Genomic DNA, 24721 nt, shown 5'->3' on the forward strand with positions numbered 1-24721 from the left:
TTGCAGTGCATGTGGGTGTGTGTGGAGCGGGTGACAGGGCAGAAATCTCTTATCTATCACTCACAAACTGGGTAAACTCACCACCCACCAAAACTTGTACACGCTTGTACACTCATATACAAATATGTATATTTGCTATGTCCTTTAGTTTAATTTGCAAAGGATATGATGTCACCCTGTTGTTACTGAGAACAATTGTAATGTGACATTTTTAAAACAGCTTTTTCATAATACGTTTTTGTATCAGACATAAGAAGATCAACTACACGTCTAAAAGGTAAGACATTGAATTGAATTTAAAAGAAATTCTGAAAGAAATTCAAACTTTTAGAGCAACATTAACGTGACTAAAAAATATTAATTAAAATGTTATTCTTTTGTACTTCAGAAATATGTAGACCAGAACTACTCCTCTGAAAAGTAAGACACTGAATTCAATCTACGACAAATCCTAATTAAAATTTGAACGCAAGATCAGTTTGAAGCAAACTTTAAACAATGTGACATTTAGATAACATGAAGGTTTTTCAGAGATAGTACATCAGCGGAAGTTAACCATGGGTGTATTCACAGAGCAGTTTGGCAGCTTTATATATATAGCAGCCAAAAATAGCCATAATCAGCGTGTGGCCAGTGATGGTGCAATTTCTGTGGTGTAAGAATGAACAGCTGTAGTAGGTTCCTTCTTACACAGAGTGACATTTAACTGAATATTGTCAAAACTGACGATGATATAGACATTCAATACAAACCACACAGACCACTAAGTCCTTCAGAAAGCTGGAGAAATGCTTGATCTTAACTAACCGTTCTGTGCTCTGCTCATTCATTGCTATCAGCAGAGTTCAGAATGGAGTAGGAGGGACCTTAAGGGGAAATAAGGAGAAAAGTGGATGAGAAACGTTGTGATATTGTGAGTTTATGGGAACAGAAGAGAGAAAAACAGCAATGACAGACATAAGAGTGGCATGGTGCTTCTTTCTGATTCAAAGTGCTTTTGAAGGTGAGTATCAAATATCTGCAGGGTAATATTAGGGAAAATTTGACAAAAAACATGGTAACATTTCACAGCAAAATCAGTATAGTATATAGAAAATGAAGTGTATTTTTAGAATTCTTTTATATAAAAAATGTTACAATTATGCACATTTACCCCCCAAAGTGTCATTACCATAATGTTTCCAGATATTTCACTTTAAAGTTTTCATTTGTATTTTTATTTAATTTTTTTGTCAATTCCCAGAATTCACAATTGCTGTTCTTATTTTTGTTCTTTACTCAAAAATGTTTTAGATAATTTTGTGACTTTTTTGTTGTTGTTTGTTTTACTGTATTACAGTGCTTTTTACTGATTTGTTTTCAATTTAAATAAGCTATAATTAAAGGCAGAACAAGAAATACTTTCATGATGTATAAATACCTTACAAATTAATCAATTTATTATTTTTGCATAACAGTGATGAGAATTAGATTTTTTTCAGTATGGTAATTAGAATGAGATTTTTTTTTTTTTTTTTTTTTTTTTTTTTTGCATTACGGTAATGCAAATTGTCGAATAAAGAATTGTGAGAATTCACAATAGTTAATTTTCAAAATAATAATAATAATAATAATAACAATGCCACAATGCAAAAAATACTAATGGTTCAAAAATACTTCAAAACATAATTTCAAATTTTACATATTTTTATTTTGGTGTGATAAGTGATGGATGATATTAAATATTTTCTTTATTTTGAGGATATTTACAGTAAATCCAAATTAAGCTTGTCTGTATGATTTATTTAAGAATATGACAATATAATCAAAGTTTTCTCTGTTCACCTCAGTTATAACAGACACAGTGGATGTATGCGGCTCTTGCCATCAAAATGCAACCTGTGATGATAAAACTGATGGATCAGGGGGGAAAGTGTGCAACTGCATTTATGGATTTGTAGGCAATGGGAGGACTTACTGTGAAGGTTTGATGAACCTTAATTGAATACTATCCAATCTGGATATCCAGGGATTTTCGAATGACTATTTTTAAGATTCTTTTTTTATTTTGACCTGGTGTTACAGATAAAGATGAGTGTCAACTGGGTTATATCTGTGGAGATCATACTCGATGTCACAATACATACGGCAGCTATTACTGTACCTGTCTTAAAGGGTACAGCCCGTCCAATCACATGGCTACATTCATACCCAATGATGGAACATACTGCCATGGTGAGTTTTCATTTGATTGGACAAAAATCTGTGTAGTGCAGGATAAGTTATCAGTATTTTTGGTCCGTATTCTCAAAATGGAAATATTGTCATTTTTAAATGTGTAAATATTCTAAACATTTAGAAGTTATTTTTTTTGCAGAGCTAAAAGAAATGATAAATGTTAAGAATTTTGATTATTTATTGATTTAGTAATTACTTAGTAATTACTTGCCGATTGGCAAAATAGAGCAGTGGTTTTCACACACAGAGGAGTGGACATGTTGCAAAATAGATGTAAACTGTGTGGCAAGTTAAACATCCTAAATAACAACAAAATTTAGTAAGCAATTGTTGCTCAACAATGTCAAAAGTGACTTGTGGTAATTGAATGTGGTGAAACACACAGAAAAACACTGGTTAACAACACCTTAGCACCCGCCTAATATCATCATGACAATCACCAAGAGCGCTCTTCAACCACTTAGCAATGTCCTAGCAACCACTCAAAACACCTTAGCAACTGCTTGGTAATGCCCAAACAACCAACCAGGACACCTTAAGTTGGCGTCACATTAGCCGACTCCAAAAAACTAGCATTTGTTCTATTACAGTATAACAAAATGAAAGTAATTTAGCACTAATTACAAAAATCACAATGTATGTTGGGGAAAAAGCACATGATCCCTAGAATGAAACCTTTTATAGTTTTTATGTCTGTGGGCATCTATGGGCTTTCTAATTAAAGATGCACTCAATAACTTTTGTCTTTGTTTCATCTTGGACTTACACTGACACCTAGCGGCTTGGATGCAGCATCATTTAAAATCAATAGTTTTCAGTTTCAGATGCCATTGTAGAAATGTAGTATTCACAGTCAGTCATGATTACTTTAATCAATGAGTGAAAGTGTCAAATAACAGGATGGTTACTGAGATTAAGGGAGTAGTATACGGCTGGTCATGTGATTCTAACATGGCAGCCCCCATGTGTGGACCCTCTCCATGTAGAATAAAACAGCTTTTATAAGCTTACTAATATGACTGGAGTCTTCATTTTAATGTGAATGGTAGTGATTTTCTACATATATTTCAAAATCACAATTTATGTCTTTAGGAGGAGAAAAAATGACTGAGTGCACCTTTAAAGACCCCATTAAATGGTTTGGCGTATGCAGTTTTCTGTGCTGTGTTGACATATTTTTTTTTAAGACTTGGCGGGACATATCAAAGGGCACATTAGACAAAAAAATTGTGTAGTGCAGGATGAGTCATCAATATTTTTTTTATCTGCTAAACGTTATTGCTTATTCTGTGCTAAAAGTTAAGTTACTGACACCTAGGGGCATGGATGTAGTATCATTCAGAGGTAAAATATTTCAGTTACCTGTGCTATTGTAGAAATCCACTATTCACTGTCAGTCATGTTTTATTTAATCCATGAGTGAAAGAGTCCAATAACGGTGGTTTCTGCGATTAAGAAAATAGTATTTGGCTGGTCATGTGATCCTAACATGGCAGCCCCCATGAGGGGACCCTCTCCATGTAGATTTAACTAGCTTTTATACGGTTGCTGATCTGACTCATGTGAGTGCTCAAAATTACTATTAATTTCTTAATGAGGAGAAAAGACTTAGTGCACCTTTAAGAAATGCTAAAAGTTAAAGGGGTCCTGTCATGCTTTTTTTATTATTTATTTGGTAATTTCCTTGAGGTTCACTTATAATGTTAGTAAAGTGTTTTTTGTGCAAAAAAGTAATAATATAGTATTACACATTACACAGTATTATTTTTATTTACCCTGTCTCTTGTCCTCTGTTTGAAACTCTTGGTTTCTTTGTACTTTTCCTTTAAGACTTCAGCACACACACACTGTGTTATGATTGGCTAACATCTTTGCAGCGCAAACACCCCATACAAGATATGTTGATAAAATAATGCTAGATAAAGCTGACTGCAGTGAAATTAGTCATGAAGGTAGAGTTAAGGCCTGTTCACACCAAGTCCATTTTTCGCTCCTAAAGCTTTTTAACGGGAACAATGTGATCCGATGGCGCTATTCATACCGATTCCGACAAATCATCCGCTGACAATCTGGAAGTTTATTTTACGGAGAGTGGTCCATTTTGCTTTCTTCAGACTGCGATGAAAATGTATTAACAAAGAGCTAAGAGTTTTTTGTCATTTTTCCAGAGTCGCTGCAGCTGCTCAATCCAGCGCGTTAAGTGGCGTTAATCAACTGCCAAACACCTGCATTGATGTGCAGCTGGTACACTCCCCGAAAATTTAATATTTTTTTATCCCCATTTCTCCCCAATTTGATATGCCCAATTCCCAATGCACTATGATTTCTCATGGTGGCGTAGTTACTCACCTCAATCCGGGTGACGAATTTCAGTTGCCTCTGCTTCTGAGACAGTCAGCCCGTGCATCTTATCACGTGGCTTGCTGAGCGTGTTACCGCGGAGACCTAGCTCGTGTGGAGGCTCACGCTATTCACCGCAGCATCCACGCACAACTTCACGCACCTCACCAAGAATGAGAACCACCTTATAGCAACCATGCGGAAGTTAACTCACGTGACTCTACCCACCCTATCAACCAGGCCAATTGGTTGCTTTGGAAGCCTGTTTGGAGTCGCTCAGCAACCCTGATTTCGAACTCGCAATTCCAGGGTTGGTAGTCAGCGTCTTTGCTTTCTGAGCTACCTAGGCCCGGAAATTAAATACTTAAAAGTAAATAGTTGCAGTTCATGAACCCTTTGTACTGCAAACATAAACCCATTCTGCTTATGGTTTTTTATCTTAATGTACATTATTTAATGTTTATCACTGTGCCTGTTATATTCTTATGGCATTAAAAATAGCAGCTGTTCTGCTGTTCTTTGGAATAAGCTCGTAGTAAAATATCCCATAAAAAGATGTTACATGCAGTGTTTTACTGTAGACAAAGAAATTATGGAATCACACTGCTATTTTTATTGTAAGGATAATATAACTAAGTATGGCAATAATTTATATAAAGAAAAGACTGTGAGCCAGTGTTTTCTTTTATATTATTTTTAATATTATGCATCCTTTTTTATACTGTTATTATCCTAATCAGTGGTGGATTTAGGCACCCAGGGCGGCATCTTGTGGGGGGAGCGGCACGAGGCACCTGATCATGGTTTATTTTGCGATAAAATGGCTGATTATACGTTTCCTAGCATACCAAACAAACACAATCAGATGAAACATTCAAATTTAATTTGCAACTCACTGTGTCTAATACAGTCTGCACTGTTCTATCTTTCAATAGCAGTTTCTTTGCAAAGTCTGAATCATAATAGTTCTCAAAAGATTCCATTAAAAATATAGTATTGTACCACATTGATTCACGTTCAGGAACATTTTTTGAATAAGCCACTTATTCCTAATGTTGGGATCCTTCGGATCAGAGTGTACAAGATAACTGCTCTGTTTGGACTGGAGAAGAAGTTTTGAGTTCTGAAACTTACTGTGTTTTTATAGTTTAATGACCTCTTAAATGTTAAAATATCAAGGAAAATGTAATTCCTCATGACGTGCCCCTTTGAAGAAATAATTTTTTGAAGTGCTAAATGTTAAGAATGTTAAGAACCCCCTGCAATAGATACTTTGACAGTGATTTCAGTAGGTTCAACAGGCAGTCGGTTTTCTCACTCTATGACGCTGTTGTTTTCAGATATAGATGAGTGCAATGTTCAGGGCGTCTGTGGTGAAGGAGCTCTCTGTCAGAACACAGATGGAGATTTTACCTGCTCCTGTCAGACGGGTTACACAGTCCACAATGGATCAGAACCATTTAATCCAAACCGGGATGCAGCTTTCTGCAAAGGTATGAATGGAGCAATTGCCCATTGTAAGTACAGAATCTATATTTGCTGTTTTGCTTTGCAACTGTTCACAACCTCTTTAGAAGAACACTTTGAACTTTTCATTCACATGTCCTGAATTTTTATAGCTTGCACATTACATCTGCATATTTAAAAAAATCCGGGTCTACTGGGTTTCAAGAAATGATTACTGGTGCTTGCTTAGGACATGGATGTGCTATAATTTTCTTAGTGATTGGAATTATGATTTTACCCATAGAGACTTGAAGGTGACTTGGGTCTCTTTTGACTTGGGCCAGTAAGAAAGCAAGAATAATTCCCAAGCATCCAATCATATCGCCATAGCAACCGCTTAGTAATGCCAAAGGTTTTTAGCAAGTCAGTCCAATCAGCGGCCATCTTTGAAATGCTCCCGGGCATCTATTTTTCTTTGTAAAATAGCGGCATAAAAGTACATCTCCTATCTACTTGAATGGGGAAAGACCGAAATCTCCAAAACGGTTGGTCAAGATTACAATCAAAGAACATATTTCAAATCAGCAATAAAATCTGACAACATTGGTATTATAATTTGTGCTTCTTTATCTCAGATTATGCTAAAAAAAATGCAATTTTCCCAGCTTGTATAGCTAATGCGCATGCACGATCTCGAGTTTATTGACAGGCGATGCCTGTATCTAAAAGGTGATTGCTCTTTTACCTGTGAGGCAGGACTTCCTTTCTACATCTGTTGACCGTTTGGCATTCCAATTTCTCCCATTCATTTTAATAGAAGTGGCCATTCTCTGCTAAATAGTCTCTGGGAATGCCAAACCAATCTCCCACAGGACTCTAGCAAACACTCGCCTTAACAAACACCCAGAACACCTTAGCAACAGCCTAATATCACCCTGATCACACAGAATACTTTACCAACCAGTTTGTTACTGCTTAGCAATGCCCAAGCATTGACCCAGGACACTTTAGCATTGGCTTTGCAATTACTAAGCTTTGAAAGTTGTGGAAATAGTTTGACCAACATTGTAATAGTAAGTTTTGCACAGGCAAACACCACTCGCATATCTCAGAAAATGAAACTTCTAGTTGCTATTGTTATTTTCTATTATTACTTTTACTATGACATATTAGTTATTACTTTTTAAACAAAATCAATCAGAACTGTAAAGCTTTATGTACAGTATTCAAATAATGGACCTGCTGGTGTGTGTGTGTGTGTGTATGTGTGTGTTTCAAATAGTGATAGACTGTGGGTCTCCTCCATCAGTCCCCCACACCAAGCAGATCTCCCCCACTCTCACACACTACAGCAGTGAAATCCAGTATGACTGCATGGAGGGATTTCAGTGGAAAACAGGAGAGAATTCCGCAGTCTGTGGTCTAGACGGAAAGTGGCATGGACCCAGCCTGGTCTGTAAAGGTAATGTTTATGTTACAGTATTTGCCCGATCTTGCATTTAGTGTATTGCATTGCAGCATGAAATATCGTTTACAACCCATTTACATCCAAAGAGGAAAAAATATAGGGCAGGACTTGACATGTATTGAGAATTGATTGGATTGTGAAAAGCTTTTACAATGAATTATTTGCACATAAAATATTTGTTGACGATTGAAACAACCCTCTAAATAAAATCTATTAAGTTTGATGTCATCAAGTTTGACTGACTTATGATACACAGGCTTACACATGACAGCTGAAATAGGGTACAACAAGGCTAAAGGCACACCTTAAGGAAAATTAGCTTTTTTTCTGGTCACAAAATGTATCAAGATAGAAAAAATTGATTTCTTTTATTGAATATTGATGGGGCAACATAATCTGTGTGAAAAGAAATAATAATGGAAGGTTGTTTTGATTAAAATTCAGTTTTTAAAAAAAGGTGGTGAGGGAGCCTATTACCCCACACTTGGGGTAAAAGGCTCACACATCTGGGGTAAAAGGCCCCTAGGGGGGATTATAGTGATATCATGTAGATATAGGAGCAATAGTTATAGGGCAAAATTTGTCAACTAATGCAAAAATATTTAAGACAGCAAGACTCTTTTTTGAGTGACAAATTAAGATATGCTTACTCAAAATAAAAGGGTGCAAGATTTCCTGTTAATTTCAAACACATTTGGCATTTTATAGCATCTCTAGTATTCTATAAACAAATGAATCTCCATTAAGATTAGACCAGTCAATGCTAGCCCACTTTGAACATTTTTCATAATAAATCTATTACCCCCACTTTAAAAAAAAAACAATGTGTTATATGGGGGCCTTTAACCTCTGCAAAAGGGGAGCTTTTTTACCCCAAATACCATCCTTTCACTTACTGGACAGTTATTAAAAACTTTTGATTTAATGACCTTGAACAAAACTGAAAATGATAAATAAGTATTTTGTCTGAAAATAAATGTGATAATTTCAGGATTTTCATTAAGAATTTGTTTTTTAAATATATAAAAAATTATTTCAAGTTGCCTCATAATCAACCTTTTGAAAAATGTCTCAGTGCATAGTGACAAACAGGTGTTTAGGAACGTACTGTGTATGTAGTTTTTGTTGTTATTTAGTGTTTTGGGAGAAAATCAAATCAAAGGAGCAGTTTAACCCGCAGGGCTTTTAGCCCCATTGTACCCTACTTTTGCTCTTATCTAAACTATGTCATGTGATCAATTTCTACATAGAAGTGAACTGTGGGGAGCCTCATGTTTTGCCACACTCAAAAATGATTTGGAACAACATCGCCCGAATGGGATCAGTGGCGCTGTATGTGTGTGATCCACAGTTTTATAACAGTGGACGTGAGAATGTCTCAATATGTACTGCTTACGGGACATGGAGCCACCCTGACTTCCTGTGTGAAGGTAGCTGCCTCTGTTTTCTATGTCGACAGAAATTTGCTCCTGTATCTCAAACAAATAAGTAGCAAAATGATTTCTGCTGAGTTTTTATTTATGTTTGTTTAGAGATTCAGTGCGGTTCTCCTCCTGTCCTGCCTAACACAGTGTTATTTTGGAACGGTATCAGTAAGATTGGTTCTTTGGCTCTGTATGACTGTAAAACTGGATATCACAGTTTGGATACGGGAAATGTGTCGGTGTGTAAAACTGATGGTCAGTGGGGTTACCCAAATTATACTTGTGAAGGTACAAAGAATTGTTCAATTTTTGAAGCTCTTTTGAAAACACCTGTGACAAGGTGTCGATTACCACAGAAAATAATTGTGACTTGTTTCTTAGTTTGGAAAAATAAGGGACAACGTGTTTACAAAGGAAGTCTATGGAGGCAAGTCTACAGCACTGCGAAGAAGTGTTTAAAATATGCTACTGTAACACTGTTTTGAAGGCTAACTGTAATTCAGTACATGTTGAGATCAAGGGCTACCTCTTTTATCACACTGATATGATGTTAACCAGTATAATCTTTACATCTTTTAACTATACTTTTAAAACAGTGTGTATTTGAATGTTCACTGCCCCATTTACTTCCATTGTAAGCGCCTTACTGTAACTTGTTTTTAAACGAGGGACGAGTCAATAATTTTTTGTGCTGTTGCAAATGCTAGCAATTGAGCTTAACTTGTTTTGGCCTGGAACATTCCTTAAAACATTACACATGTTATCATGAAACTAGTGTGATAACATCACTTGCCAACTATGTCTTGGCAAAATTATCCAATCTTTCAGTTCATTTCATGACCATGTAAATCCACAAAACCCAGTAACTTTCATTTGATACACACAAGGACACCAGAAAGGATTGTGAAGTTACTATTTGCAAAATACTGTTTGCAAAGAGAAATTCCCACCCACAGGAATTAAGTCGGTAACACATTATCAGAAGTTCATCCACCTTAAAAAGTAGTCCCAGTTTAAAAGGATGGCTTAGACAACATGAAAGCTCAAACATCAAACATAGTTACTGTAGAATTCATGAAAATGCTTTAACAAGAATATGAGCTTCACATTCCAGTTTTCAAACTCTTTGATCAACATGCCCCATAGACTTCCATTGTAAGTGCATTACTGTATGCACATTTTCCCTTTATTTTTATAAACTGCGAGATGAGTCATATTTACTTTTTATGAGGTAATCGACAACATGCCAAAGATGCTGTAAATAGAGCTGAATTTTTTTAAATAGCATTTCATCCTAAGCAATGTTATCCTCATTATGTCACTGCAGTGATTTGCACATAACCATTGAAATGTCATTTCCTTCTCAACAGAGATTGTATGTGGGGAGCCCGCTATACTGCCACTCACTGTACAGATATGGAATGGCAAAGTAACGTTTAACAGCACTGTTACATATCACTGCAAACACGGTTACTATCCTAAACAAGGAAATAATATATCTGTATGCGCTGAGAATGGTTACTGGACAAGACCAACTCTATTGTGCGAAGGTAATTGTGTATATACACCGAAGAGCCACAACATTAAAACTACCTGCCTAATATTGTGTAGGTCCCCCTCGTGTTGCCAAAACAGCGCAAACCTGCATCTCAGAATGGCATTCTGAGATTATATTCTTCTCACCACAATTGTACAGAGCGGTTATCTGAGTTACCGTAGACTTTGTTAGTTCGAACCAGTCTGGCCATTCTCTGTTGACCTCTCTCATCAACAAGGCATTTCCATCCAAAGAACTGCCGCTCACTGGATGTTTTTTGTTTTTGGCACCATTTGGAGTAAATTCTAGAGACTGTTGTGTGTGAAAATCCCAAGAGATCAGCAGTTACAGAAATACTCAAACCAGCCCATCTGGCACCAACAATCATGCCACGGTTTAAATCACCGAGATCACATTTTTTCCCCATTCTGATGGTTGATATGAACATTAACTGAAGCTCCTGACCCGTATCTGCATGATTTTATGCACTGCTGCCACACTATTGGCTGATTAGATAATTGCATTGATGATTGTTGGATGGAAATGCCTTGTTGATGAGAGAGGTCATCAGAGAATGGCCAGACTGGTTTGAACTGACAAAGTCTATGGTAACTCGGATAACTACTCTGTACAATTGTGGTGAGAAGAATATCATCTCAGAATACTATTCTGAGATGCGGGTTGGCGCTGTTTTGGCAGCACGAGGGGGACCTGCACAATATTAGGCAGGTGGTTTTAATGTTGTGGCTGATCAGTGTATAATTCATCTTTATCAAAATTAATCAACTGATGTTTTCTTTAGTGTGGTAAGCTAAAGAGAGGTTTTTGTTGTTTCTCAGAGGTGGACTGTGGAGCGCCCCCTTCCCACCCCCTCTCAGTTATGATATGGACAGGAGACAGTAAAGTTGGATCTAGAGTGGTTCATAAATGCATTGATGGATTTCATAATGTTAGGAACAGTGATGTGTCAATTTGCAGTTCAGAGGGAATCTGGAGTCAGTCTGATTTTCTGTGTCAAGGTATATTTTTATACTTTTTCTGTGGCACTTTTCTCTTGTTGACATGTTGTCTTCAAATTATAAACAGTGGCTCCCAAAGCTATTTGGACTTAGTTAAAAGAATATACCCAGTTCAATACAAGTTAAGCTCAATGGACAGCATTTGTGGCATAATACTGATCACCACAAAAAATAATTTTGACTTGCCCCTCTTTTCTTTAAAAAAAAAAAGCAAAAATCTGAGTTCCAGTGAGGCCCTTATAATGGAAGTGAATAGGGGCCAATCCGTAAACATTAAAATACTCACAGTTTCAAAAGAATAGCCACAAGACATAAACAAGATGTGTTAACATGATTTTAGTGTGAAAAAAATCACTTACTAACCTTTGAACTATGTAAAGTAACAGCCAATTTTACAACTTTGTTGCCATGAAAATGTAGTTATCAAATGCTAAAACTGTAAAAAATTATGATTTAAACAACGGTATAAAATTATAAGCATCACATTTCTGCCTTTAAACCCTCCAAAAATTAGCCCTATTCACTTCTGTTGTAAGTGCCTCACTGTACCCTAAATTTTTGCTTTTTTTATTTTTTATTTATTTATTTTTTTTAAAGAAAAGAAGGGACGAGTTGAAATAATATTTTGTGGCAATCAGCATTATGCCACAAATGCTGTCAATTGAGCTTGGCTCTGTATTGAACCCGGAATATTCCTTTAAGCAACAAAAATTATGAGGGTGTTTCTTCAACTGGATTTCTAGGAAGTAAGTTCACATTAAAACTTTTTTGACACATTCGTTAGTTTTTCTAATTTGTCTGCTAAAAATTTCCAACAGTGTATGTACATGGGTCACAATAGATTTATGTAATTATTGTGATAAAGAAAAAAAACGTTATTGTTTTTGATAGACTTTTTTGGTGGAAATGACGCTGATGGAAAGACATCACGATGGAAAAAAGCAGATCGCTTTGTCTTGCCAATATTAATTTCATAGCTAGAATTTTATGTATCCTGCATACACACAAGTAAATAATATTTGTACATTTTTTGCACAATTTGGCAAAATTAGAGCTTGATTGGAAATTATTACAATACAAATATTCTGCTCATGTGATATTTACCTTGAATTTTATTTGTCATCATCAAACATCACTTGTCTCGTATTTAATCTCAAACATGCTCTTCACTGACACTTTTGTCAACTTGGTAAACAAGTACAGTGGCAAGAAAAAGTGTGTAAACCCTATGGAATTAGCTGGTTTTCTGCATTAATTGGACATAAAATGTGATCTCATCTTCATCAGTCACAAATATAGACAAACAGCAATGTGCTAACAACACACAAACAATTATAATCTTTCATGTCTTCATTGAACACATCCCATTAAACATTCACAGTGCAGTGGAAAAAATAAATGAACCCTTGGATTTAAAAACTGGTCGATCCTCATTTGGCAGCAATAACCTCAACCAAGTGTTTCCAGTAGCTGCAGATTAGACCTGCGCAACATTCAGAAGGAATTTTAGACCATTCTTCCTTACAGAACTACTAAAGCTCAGCCATATTCTTAGGATGTCTGGTGTGAACGGCTCTCTTGAGGTCATTCCACAGCATCTCTATTGGGTTAAGGTCTGGGATCTGACTGGGCCACTCCAAAAGGTGGATTTTCTTTTTTTGAAGCCATTCTGTAGTGGATTTACTTCAATGTTTAGGGTAATTGTCCTGCTGCCTCACCCAACTTCTACTGAGCTTCAGCTGGCGCACAGCCACCCTGACATTATCCTGTAGGATATGTTGAAAAACTTGGGAATTCTTTTTTCCCTCTAGCAAGGGGTCCAGACACCGAAGCAGCAAAGCAGCCACAAATCATGATGCTCCCTCCACTGTACTTCACCGTTGAGAAGAGGTTTTCATGTTGGTATCCGGTGTCCTTTTTACGCCATATGTAGTGCTGCGTGTTCTTCCCAAACAATTCAACGTTAGTTTTATCAGTCCACAAAACATTTTCCCTGTAGTGTTGTGGAGTGTCAAGATGATCTTTGGCAAACTTCAGGCACAAAGCAATGTTTTTGTTGGAAAGCAGCAGCTTCCTTCGTGGTGTCTTGCCATGGACACCATGCCTGTTTTATGTTTTCCATAGAGTAGACTCATGAACAGAGATGTTAACCAGTTCCAGTGATTCCTTCAAGTCTTTAGCTGTCACTCTAGGGTTCTTTTTTACCTCACTGAGCATTCTGCGATGTGCCCTTTGAGTCATCTTGGTTGGGCAGCCACTTCTAGGGAGAGTACCCACAGTACTAAATCATCTCCATTTATAGACGTTTTGTCTAACTGTGGATAGATTAATATATAAGCTCTTCAAGATAACTTTGTAACCCTTTCTAGATCTCTTTTTTGCAAAACATGGTCCATGTTATTAGTTAAAACAAATTGTGTTTGTTCATTATTGTAACTTACATCAAACCAGATTTTAAGATAAATTTATACATAAATGCAGGTAATTCCAAAGGGTTCACATACTTTGTCTTACCACTGTACACTAACTTTTGAAAAAAATATTATTAGGGGCAAAATTGTTTGGTGTGGTGGCAATGACAAATGTATTAATTTAAAAAATATATATATAAATCATTTTTACACAGTAAGAATTTAAAAGGTTTATGTTTATTTCACTCTTTGTTTAGATTATCATTGTTTTAAACATGTAATAATTTTTATATTTATAATAGATTTGAATTGTTTAGTATTCAAAGTCTGGGTCTGGGACATGGCTAAAACAGTCAAATCTATACATATAAGACATTTGCAAAGTACCAAAATAAATGATGAATGCCAGGTAAAAAGTTTCTAAGTCACCTTCATATAACAAAAAGAAAAAAGTTGAAATTTGGGTGGAAACACCCATGAATGTCATAGCATTACATAGATAAATATCAATTAGCATCTGAAAACATTTAAAACCTAACAAATGTACTTTTGTGAAATGTTTTGCTTGAAAAGTGTGCTTGTGTCACTTGGTTTGATATTAATTTTTAAGAGTGACTGAAGTGTCCAAATACTTGTTACCAATCCTGTGTATTTTTATGATTATGATATGTATACAAATGTACAGTGTGTTTGTGTATGTATGTTTGTTTAGAAGTAGACTGTGGCGTGCCACCTTCACTGCCTCACTCATTTGTATTATGGAACAACAGCTCCAGTCTGGGCTCAGTGGCTCACTATATGTGTGAAACTGGATATCACAGTGTGGGCGAAGGAAATGTGTCAGTGTGTAACTCAAATGCAAAGTGGAGCCAAATATACATGAGATGTGAAGGTACATATCGTGTGAAACAATCTCTTTTAAGTCATCATAGTTTAAATAGGGGAAAAAGCTTACATATGATGCTACAGTGGTATTTATTTTTAACATGCTTTTATTGGTGGTCTCAATGAACAGAGATAAACTGTGGACCTCCCCCAGTATTCCCACTAACAGAAATAAACTGGAATAAAACATCTACACTGGGCAGTGTGGTTCAGTACAATTGTAAATATGGGCTCAAACGGGAGGGGAACAAACACATGTCAACATGTACATCAGATGGAACATGGGAAAAAGTATCTGTAACTTGTACAGGTAAACAACGGAATTCCTACAGCTTTAAAGATGCAAATATAATGTCATACTTAAAACAGGTATATGGCAAGGTCGCTTTATTTTCACAGATGTAATGTACTCTAAGGTCAAATTGAATAACAGAGTAACAAATTAAGTCCATGTCACAAACAAACTTGTTGGATCCACACATTCAGCATGTTTGTGTCTGTGTCTCTGTAGCACACTGTGGTCCTCCACCAGAGCTGCCACACACAGAGGTAGTGTGGGACAACAGTACCGCAGTCATCCACCGCTGTGTTAAAGGATACTACAGCCACACAGGAAGTGACATTTCAATGTGTGACATCAAGGGAAAGTGGCAGATAGCTACCCTGCACTGCAGAGGTACACATCCTCACCAATGCTTTTCAATATGGTCAATTAAACAAGAAGTGTGCTAAATCTGTAAAATAATGATTCTTTTATTCAAGGTTATACTCTCATGTCCATTGCTAATGCAACCAAGATTAAGTGTAACAAAAAGTGTGATTTTGTGTGATTCAGAGCTGAGGCTGACAATTAATGATCTGGTGGTGATTAATGAAAGATGTCTACGCTGGAATGCAGAAAATGACGGACATAGAGAGAAATACACTGTGAGTATTCCTTAGGGAGTAAAAATGGTTCAAAGAACAAAAACGAAAACCGAAAACGAACTAAAGTTTTAGGAGAACGTAACCAGAAAACTGGAACAAAGTGATTTTCAATTGTTCCGGAGTGAAAACTTTATTTTTAACCGGTTATAACTGGTTAATTTTGTTCTGTTAATTTTTTTTCATGAAACTAAAAGCCAAAAGGTTTATCGCAGTAAATTTTTGTAACTACACCACTTCATGTTGCCCGAAAAAATTAAACGTGCTTTAATCCTGAAGGAAACTGCTGTATCACACATTTGTTTGCCTGATTGTCCATTGTGGATGTAGTATCCTGTGAATGAAGACCTTTTTAACAACTATGTGTGATGCTCCTGTTCTACCCGCTCCGTACAGGACTCGAACCGGCGTCTCCGGCATGGGAGGCGGGTGCGCTAACAAGGAGGCTAAAAGGCTACAGCCTCTAGCATCAGTCGCTAGTGCGCATCTTGAGGTTTATGCGCATCTTGAGGTTTATACACATTGCACATCTGTCTATCAGCTGGCCATCGTTACACTCACCCCCCCTAAACCCTCACTCCTATCCAGGTCACGGCACCATTGTGACACTCCTGTTCTACCTGCTCTGTACAACACTCGAACCGTGGTCTCTACAGCATGGGAGGCAGGTGTGCTAACAAGGAGGCTAAAGGCTCTAGTGTCAGTCGCTAGTGCACCTCTTGAGGTCAGGAGAGTGAGGTTTTAACACATTGCACAGCTATCTATCAGCGGGCTCCCGTTACATATGCATAATTACTACATATACATGCACGGCTAATCCAGATACAAGAAAAAGGTAAAAGTAGGTAAAAAGTACATTTTTCAGTTGTGACCAAGTCTTCACTGAATTATTATTAGATATGATGCATTAACACATATTTGATGCTGCCGGGTTTTGACTGAGAAGCAGATCTGTAATTAAAATGATACTTTATTGTTAATTAACTGTATGCTGTTATGATTTCTGTGCTGATAAATCCACCACACAGGGGAAAAAATTATTTGCTAAATTTAGCTTATTTTGGTGAGTCAAGTGGCTTATTTTCACACCATGTTGCTTATTTCTATTGTGAGATCTGGCAACACTGCAATTGGTATTTCACCCACCCCTTAGCGCAGAGTACTGTCATTTTGAAAAGAACGTTATTAACCGTGCTTTTATTTTGTTCTAACCGGTAACCTTTTGGAAAGGAGGCTGCGGAAATTCTGAACCGGAACGAAAAATACAGTTTTTGATCAGAATAATCTGAAATGAAGAACGTTTCGGTTTTAGTCCCTTCCTTTATTGATGAAGTTCCCAATAAATGCATCAGCTCACAAGATTTTATGGTAACACTTTACAATAAGGTTGTATTCGTTAACTTTAGTTAACTAAAGGTATAATCTCAATACAGGTTAAGCTAAATCAACAGCATTTTTGGCATAATGTTGATTACCAGGAAAAATAATTTTGAATCGTCCTTCCTTTTCTTTAAAAGAAGAACAAATCTAGGTTACAGTGAGGCATTTACAATGGAAGTGAATGGGGCCAATTTTTGGAGGGTTTAAAGGCAGAAATGTGAACCTTATAATTTTATTAAAGCACTTACATAAATTCTTTTTTTAAAACTTGTGTATTATTTGAGCTGCAAACGGCCGTTTTAGGGTTTTTGGCTTTAAGTCGTCATGGCCACGAAATCATCAAATTGTAAAATAACTTTACCCAGAAAAGGTTTGTAAGTAATTTTATCACACAAAAATCATGTTAACACACATATTGTTTATGTCTTGTGGCTATACTTTTTAGTAATCAACCTTTATGCCACAAATACTGTTGAATGAGTTTAACATGTATTAAACCTGGAATATTCCTTTAACATGACATAACAATGATTAGTAATTTTACAGGTATACAATGCAATACTTTTAAGAACATATTTGTCTTGCTTAATGTTCATTTCAACATATACTATTACATTTTAAATATAAAAAGTTGTATACTTTACAAAAAAGTTATATTTGTTAACATTGTTAATGCATTAGGTATAATGAACTAACAATGAATAATATTTTATTAAAGCATTAACTAATTTTAACTGGTTTGATTGAGTGGTTAAATGATTTCAGATAATGAGATTTTAGCTACAGTGGCCCCAAAAGGTTTCTTGACATTTAACTTAAAAATGTGTGAACTGGACTAAATTACTCTAACTGGAGTCAAGGTGATTTTTAGTGGTTGTAGGAAGTCAGTTCCCCTTTGTTTTATCATTTATAACCTTAAACCTAAAGCCCTGACTACGGCAAAGGTCTGGTATCTATAGCCGCTTCAATTGGCCAAGAACCGCCCATTTAGACAGGAAAAGCCATCTAATTGACATGTAAATCGATCAATCACAGTCGGTTTTGTCATTAGAGGGTGTTTAAGCTTGGGGTTATCTAAGATGTATCATACCATAATAAAAGACTGACAAGGGGAAAAAAATATTTATATAATAGTGCGCGGGTCTCCACGAGCGATTGCACTGAAAACAAGGGAGAAGAGCATAAAATATGTAGACAGTCTAATGGGGCTTTTCCACTGCACGGTACAGCTCAACTCTACTGACTCTGCTCGCTTTTTGGGGGTTTTCAACTGTGGATAGTACCTGGTACCTGATACTTTTTTTAGTACCACCTTGGTCGAGGTTCCAAGCGAGCCGAGCCGATACTAAATGTGACGTCAAAACCCTGCAGATCACTGATTGGTCAGAGAGAATCGTCACTAACAGCATCACTGGATTTGCGACACGGGACATCAACCCTCTAGTTTTTAAGTTAGCGACAGCAATATCATTTGTTCACACGACTTTCGAATTGTAAAAAGAAATGGCTGTGCGCAAGACCATGCCGTGGTGAATAAACGAGGTGCAGACGTTCCTCTCTGAGGCGATGAATGAAACGAAAAGGTCTTTCAGGAAGTGTCTCAGCTGTTGGCCGCACACGGCTACCACCGGACCTACCAACAGTGTAGGGAAAAGTTAAAAAAAAACTTAAATGTGACTACAGAACCATCAAGGACCACAACAGACGGAGTGGTTCAAACAGAACAAAGTGGAAGTGGTTCGACCAAATGGACGCTATCTGTGGCAATAGACCGGCAAGCAATGGGAGGGAGAGTGCCCTGGACTCGGCGTTGTTGGAGTCCACGATGGAGGATGGTACGTTTTGTTACGTTAACTCTATATTCTGCTTGAAAGCTTCACTTTATTTAGTTGACCAGCTACTGGAAAGCTTACTTCTAAAACAACCAGGCCAATTTAACTGTTATACTTGTGTAAAATCACCATGCAACAACTGCTTTATGCAGCACAATGAGCTAGTAGCTAACGGCTAGCGGTTGTGTTATTGTTTATGGTCAGTAACGTTTGTGTCGTGTTTAAGATGATGTCACGGCAGTAGAGGCGGCGCAACTATGACGATCAGCCTATAATCCCACCCACGTTGTGGCGGCACTAAGCTGCAATGGAGAAGTAAACCGAGCAGAGTCGAGTCTAGTCGAACCGTAACGTGCAGTGGAAAAGTGCCATAAGTACAGCACAAAAAAACCTCATTATATAGATTTTCACAGACATAACTAAGTAAACAAAGCAAAATATGCAGCTTTGCTTGTGGATATCTGCTTCACTTTCTGCTACGTTCCTCAAACGAAACTCTGAATATCTTTAAAAGATTTGATGTCACTAACCTAGCAAACTTGGGCAAATTATTTTATTATTTCGTCCTCAAAATCGCTCATTCTATCAATGTGGAACCTTGTGAACATGACTCGGCTTCCAGGCGGACTGATAAAACATCCTGTGTGCATTTACTTGTGGAAGTTCCAACAAACCAGCCAATCAGATTTGCGCTGACTTGATTGAGAAAGTGTTTCCAGTTTTGTGTGCTATAAGTATCAGATGGTTAGTGCACGGACTGTGGACGGTCCGTGTGAGTGCCGAGACTATTTAAAACCTAACAAACTGTGTGACCTAAGTGTTCAAATATTTGTATATCCCTTTGTCTCAATCATAAACACAGCTGTATGTCTTATGCAGGTGATGTTCATTGGTCTACGAGACTTTGACCGATCATTCAGCGACAGGAAAAAAGAGCTATTCAGTTCCACGGCACTGTGGCCTGTTCTGTGTTTAAATCTTTTGCCTGCTACAAACTACACCATAACCATTACAGCCGAATCGACACGAGCCACCTCCACTGTTACAGCAAATACCAGCATGCCAGGTACAAAACATAACAGTTGTTACTGTGCGAACAACATTTAAGACACAAATACTCCCATTGTAGAAGGATTTATGAGTGCCATTGTGTTGCTTATTGAAAACCAAAGCAAAACTACTGTAATTTGAGTCTTAACACTACGCATGTCTAGTGATTACTACTGGCTTATTTACTGTACATAATCACAGTTCCTGTCCTCTGCTAGTCCCCCCCACACCAGAGGTCAAGTACAGTGAAGTAGACGCTCCATTGCTCATTCTCAAATTACGGAGAACGACCAGCTCACTTGACTCAATATGGTAAGAACCCTTGTGTTTGTCATCAACAGTTAATGTGTCCTGGGCATGTATTGGCTGAATTAATCATCGGCCATTGGTAGTTAAATCTATATTCAAATCTTTCAATGTCTTTTTGTGTGTGTGTGTGTGTGTGTGTGTTTGTCTGGGTGTTCAGTATGTACCAGGTGTTTGTGTTACCTGTTGAGGGCATGTTGCTGTTTGATTGCAGCTCATCTCTCAGTCCGCGGTTCTTCTCGCAGGAGAGGTGCGACAGGGGGTACGTCACAGCCCAGATACAGCTCAGCGGTCTGGGCACAGAAATGAACTTCTCTGTAGGAGACCAGCAGCAGTATGGGGACTTTTTTAACGCTCCTCTTGAGAATGGAAGAGACTACTACATTATTCTGCGCACTGTCTGCCAGTGGGGACAGGTGAGACTAGATATATTTATACATAGTGCACTATGATTGACACAGTTTTTTAAATGTTTTTCATTTTGATGGATGGAAGTTTATCAAGTCATTCCTTATCACAATTTTCTACCATCTCTTTGTTTTCTTTGGTAGTCGAGAACACAGTCCTGTGTCATCTGGGCCAAAGCCAGAGGTAAAAACCACATATATATATACCCTGGAATGTTCTCTGGAATGTTCTCTGTGTGACATGCTGTCAATTACCAGAGAAAATCTTATGGACACTTTCCTCAGTTTACATTTACAATAATGCTTTTCAGTTTAGTCAGGGGCAAAGCATCGCATCGGAATAAATGTTAAAATACACAGTTTTGAAAGTAAATCCACAGAATTAAAACATTATACATGCTGACATGGGATCGGTGTTATAAAACAGCTTACTAAACAAACTTTCGACTCCTGCCATGACCATTTGAAGCTAGTAAACACAGTAACTTTACACAATACATGCAAGAATGCGAGAAATTTGAAGACAAATCCATCCACAGGAATTACATTGGTAATACATTACCAGAAGTACATCTGCCTACAACAAAGTCCCACCACTAAAGGATTGAAACAACTTTACAGCTCAAATAACACATTTTTGTATGGACGAATTAATATAAGCACTTAAAGGAATACTTCACCCAAAAATGAAAATTGTCTCATCATTTCCTCACCCTCATGCCATCCCAGATGTGTATAACTGACTTTCTTCTGCTGAACACAAAGATTTTTAGAAGAATATCTCAGCTCTGTAGGTCCATACAATGCAAGTCAACAGGGTCCAGAACTTTGAAGCTCAAAAAAGCACATAGAGGCAGCATAAAAGGAATCCATACGACTCCAGTGGTTAAATCCATGTCTTCTGAATCAGTATGATAGGTGTGGGTGAGAAACAGATCATTATTTAAGTCCTTTTTTACTATAAATTCTCTTCTCTGCCAAGTAGGTGGCGATATGCATGAAGAATGTGAATCGCCAAAAACAAAAGAAGAAGAATTTGAAAGTTAAAGTAAAGATTTATAGTAAAAAAAAAAAAAAAAATGACTTGAATTTTGATCTGTTTCTCACCCACACCTATCATATCACTTCAGATGACATGGATTTAACCACTGGAGTCTTATGGATGACTTCTATGCTGCCTTTATGTGCTTTTTGAGCTTCAAAGTTTTGGACCCAGTTGACTTGCATTGTATGGGCCTACAGAGCTGAAATATTCTTAAAAAAAATCTTTTGTGTTTAGCAGAAGAAAGAAAGTCATAGTGAAGTATTACTTTAAAAACACAAGCTTTACATTTCGGCTTGTAAACCCTCTGGATTTACTGTACAAAAATGTTTGTACGAATGTATTTTCTGTGGTCATTTATAGCATGTCACAGATTCTTTCGAAAGAGCTTTTTATCAAATCTTTAAAAGGGGCCCAATATAAGATGTACTTTATTTTATGTCTGTAGGAACATCCTACATCATGAAGATATCTGCTCTTGTAACTATTGGATTCATAACTGTCTTTGGCTCAGTCATTGTCATGGGATACTGTTACAGATGGTGAGATACAGTGTCATGTATTTACATTAATTGACAGGATCAAATTATTTTATGATCTGCTGAAGTTATTGTCTTGTGTTACAGGTACTGTAAAATGTCCAGCCACAGAATTTGGTCTCCAGTATTATAGATGATCTTAAATTATTGCTTCCTTTGTACTGAAATAAAGCAGATCTGTTTGTTATACTGATGAGTACAGTGTCATCTTTAGAAGTGACCAGCCTGCCATAGTATTCACATAAACGAGGTCCAAGTTAAAGGTAGAATACTTTAAATGTTAGCAAGGTTTTTAATTTAGGACCTTTTGTTATACAGGAAAATATTAGGACCACCTTTTTTATCATGAGCAAAATTGACACAAATATATTTTTTGGATGCATGTCATAATATTTGAAATATTAGCACTTTATTAGATCATATTCAGGTGCTTAGACAATAGAGACTTTCTATGAACATGTACTTAATGGAACAATTGAACTTTTTCACAAGTTTACCAACAGATGGAGCCAAAGACTCAATAGAATGTTTTAGCTTTAGGTTTTGCCTATAACATAATTTCTGTAGTAGCACTACATAAGCTTTCCGTAACAAAAATGTACCATGCTTACCATCTTTTCTGTCAAAAAACAGTTACTACAGCTATTGCTACTACTGTGCACTGTAAAAACATAATACATTAAAATGGGATCTCCTTTAAAAATTGCATAATAATCTTTCAGGGTGTTTCTGTTCTGTGTATTTTTAATATCCGAATATTAAAAGTTAATATAGTTACGAACAATGACTGACTAAAATCTTTCAAATAAAGCCAGAATGATTGTCACTTTTTCTTTTTTCTTTTTTACTATACCTGTCCTAAGATTTTGGGGCTGTAGCCTGTCAATCAATGATTGAGGGCGTGTGTTGGGCGTGGCCTGTCCACTCCGTCCTGTCAATCAATGATTGAGGGCGTGTTTTGGGCGGGGTCTGTCCACTCCGTCCTGTCAATCAGCGAGCGAAGGCGCGAACTGATGCTTAGGATGAAATGTCTCACTTAAGACATTTTACTGTAAATTTACCTCTCACGACGACTTTTAAGTGTACATCCGACTGGTTTTTGTATAATATGTCATAGAATACCTTAAATCGATCGGTCTTTCACTCGTCATCTCAAAAGTTTCGAGATTTCACGATATGTTCAGCGCGGCTGCCTGAGAAAGCAACTCCAGCACATTCAATTGACAGGCAATTTTAAGTTTTAAATGAGTAAATTACACGTAACTGTACAAAATTGGACTTCCACTTTTAGAAATTTGTCCAAAATATCTTTTGGTGTAATTTCAACATGAATAATCACACCATGTCATATGCTTGTAGTCAAAGTCAACAAAGCACCATTTTCATGACTATCAGGTATAAAGGTATTGATTACATCTCTGAGGTAAGTTTCTACACTCCAGAGAAATTATTATCGTCCTGAGACGAGTTTTTGTTTTTTGTTGTTGTTGTTTGTGTGTTTTTTTTTTTATTTTATTTTTTTTATGTATTTTTTAACATCAATATAGTGTCTGGGGCACAAGAAACTTATGAAAATATATGTTTAAAATAAAATAAAATATATAAATATATATATATACATACATATTTAATTTGACGATGTCAGGACCCAGTTACTAAGAAAATGAAGGAATGTTTTAGGTTTTGAAATAATTTTAAAACATAGGCTACCCTGCAACTTATCTTTGATAAGATTTATATATATATATATATATATATATATATATATATATATATAACATAAGTGTTAAGGTTGTATTTTTTATGCAATCTAGTATACATATGAATTAGCTGGCATTTAAAGGAATATGAACTTTTTCACATCATTTACTCACCCTCATGCCATCCCAAATGTGTACGACTTTGTGCAGAACACAAATAAAGATTTTTAGAAGCATATTTCAACTCTGTATGTCCAAGTGAATGGTGACCAGAACTTTGATGATCAAAAATCACATAAAGGTATATACACTATATTGCCAAAAGTATTCGCTCACCCATCCACATAATTGAATTCAGGTGTTCCAATCACTTCCATGGCCACAGGTGTATAAAATGAAGCACCTAGGCATGCAGACTGCTTCTACAAACATTTGTGAAAGAATGGGCCGCTCTCAGGAGCTCAGTGAATTCTAGTGTGGTACTGTGATAGGATGCCACCTTTGCAACAAGTCCAGTCGTGAAATTTCCTCGCTACTAAATATTCCACAGTCAACTGTCAGTGGTATTATAACAAAGTGGAAGCGATTGGGAATGACAGCAACTCAGCCACGAAGTGGTAGGCCACGTAAAATGACAGAGCGGGGTCAGCGGATGCTGAGGCGCATAGTGCGCAGAGGTCGCCAACTTTCTGCAGAGTCAATCGCTACAGACCTCCAAAGTTCATGTGGCCTTCAGATTAGCTCAAGAACAGTGTGTAGAGAGCTTCATGGAATGGGTTTCCATGGCCGAGCAG

The 24721-nt window shown here is 36.8% G+C and overlaps 1 protein-coding gene across 10 annotated transcripts; it reads left to right on the plus strand.

Annotated features, from left to right (window-relative positions):
• Positions 1-23053, plus strand: LOC127430142 (sushi domain-containing protein 1-like). Of its 10 annotated transcripts, none has more exons than XM_051679683.1 (21): positions 1-277; positions 389-420; positions 840-1003; positions 1830-1964; positions 2065-2214; positions 5898-6074; positions 7286-7465; positions 8722-8901; positions 9004-9183; positions 10266-10445; positions 11272-11451; positions 14575-14754; positions 14878-15057; positions 15259-15423; positions 15583-15674; positions 19763-19949; positions 20152-20245; positions 20400-20655; positions 20791-20830; positions 22137-22230; positions 22315-23053. In XM_051679683.1, exons 3-21 carry the CDS (start codon positions 922-924, stop codon positions 22358-22360), a joined length of 2778 nt encoding a protein of 925 aa, XP_051535643.1. In that variant the 5' UTR covers positions 1-277; positions 389-420; positions 840-921; the 3' UTR covers positions 22361-23053. The 10 variants fall into 10 exon arrangements, with proteins under 10 accessions (XP_051535643.1, XP_051535634.1, XP_051535676.1 ...); XM_051679674.1 differs by having other exon boundaries at positions 843-1003; XM_051679706.1 differs by lacking the exons at positions 1-277; positions 389-420 and having other exon boundaries at positions 647-1003; positions 20454-20655.
• The last annotated feature ends 1668 nt before the right edge of the window (positions 23054-24721 follow it).

This window comes from Myxocyprinus asiaticus, chromosome 3 (genome assembly GCF_019703515.2).
Source record: "Myxocyprinus asiaticus isolate MX2 ecotype Aquarium Trade chromosome 3, UBuf_Myxa_2, whole genome shotgun sequence".
In the NCBI taxonomy this organism is placed as follows: Eukaryota; Metazoa; Chordata; class Actinopteri; order Cypriniformes; family Catostomidae; genus Myxocyprinus; species Myxocyprinus asiaticus.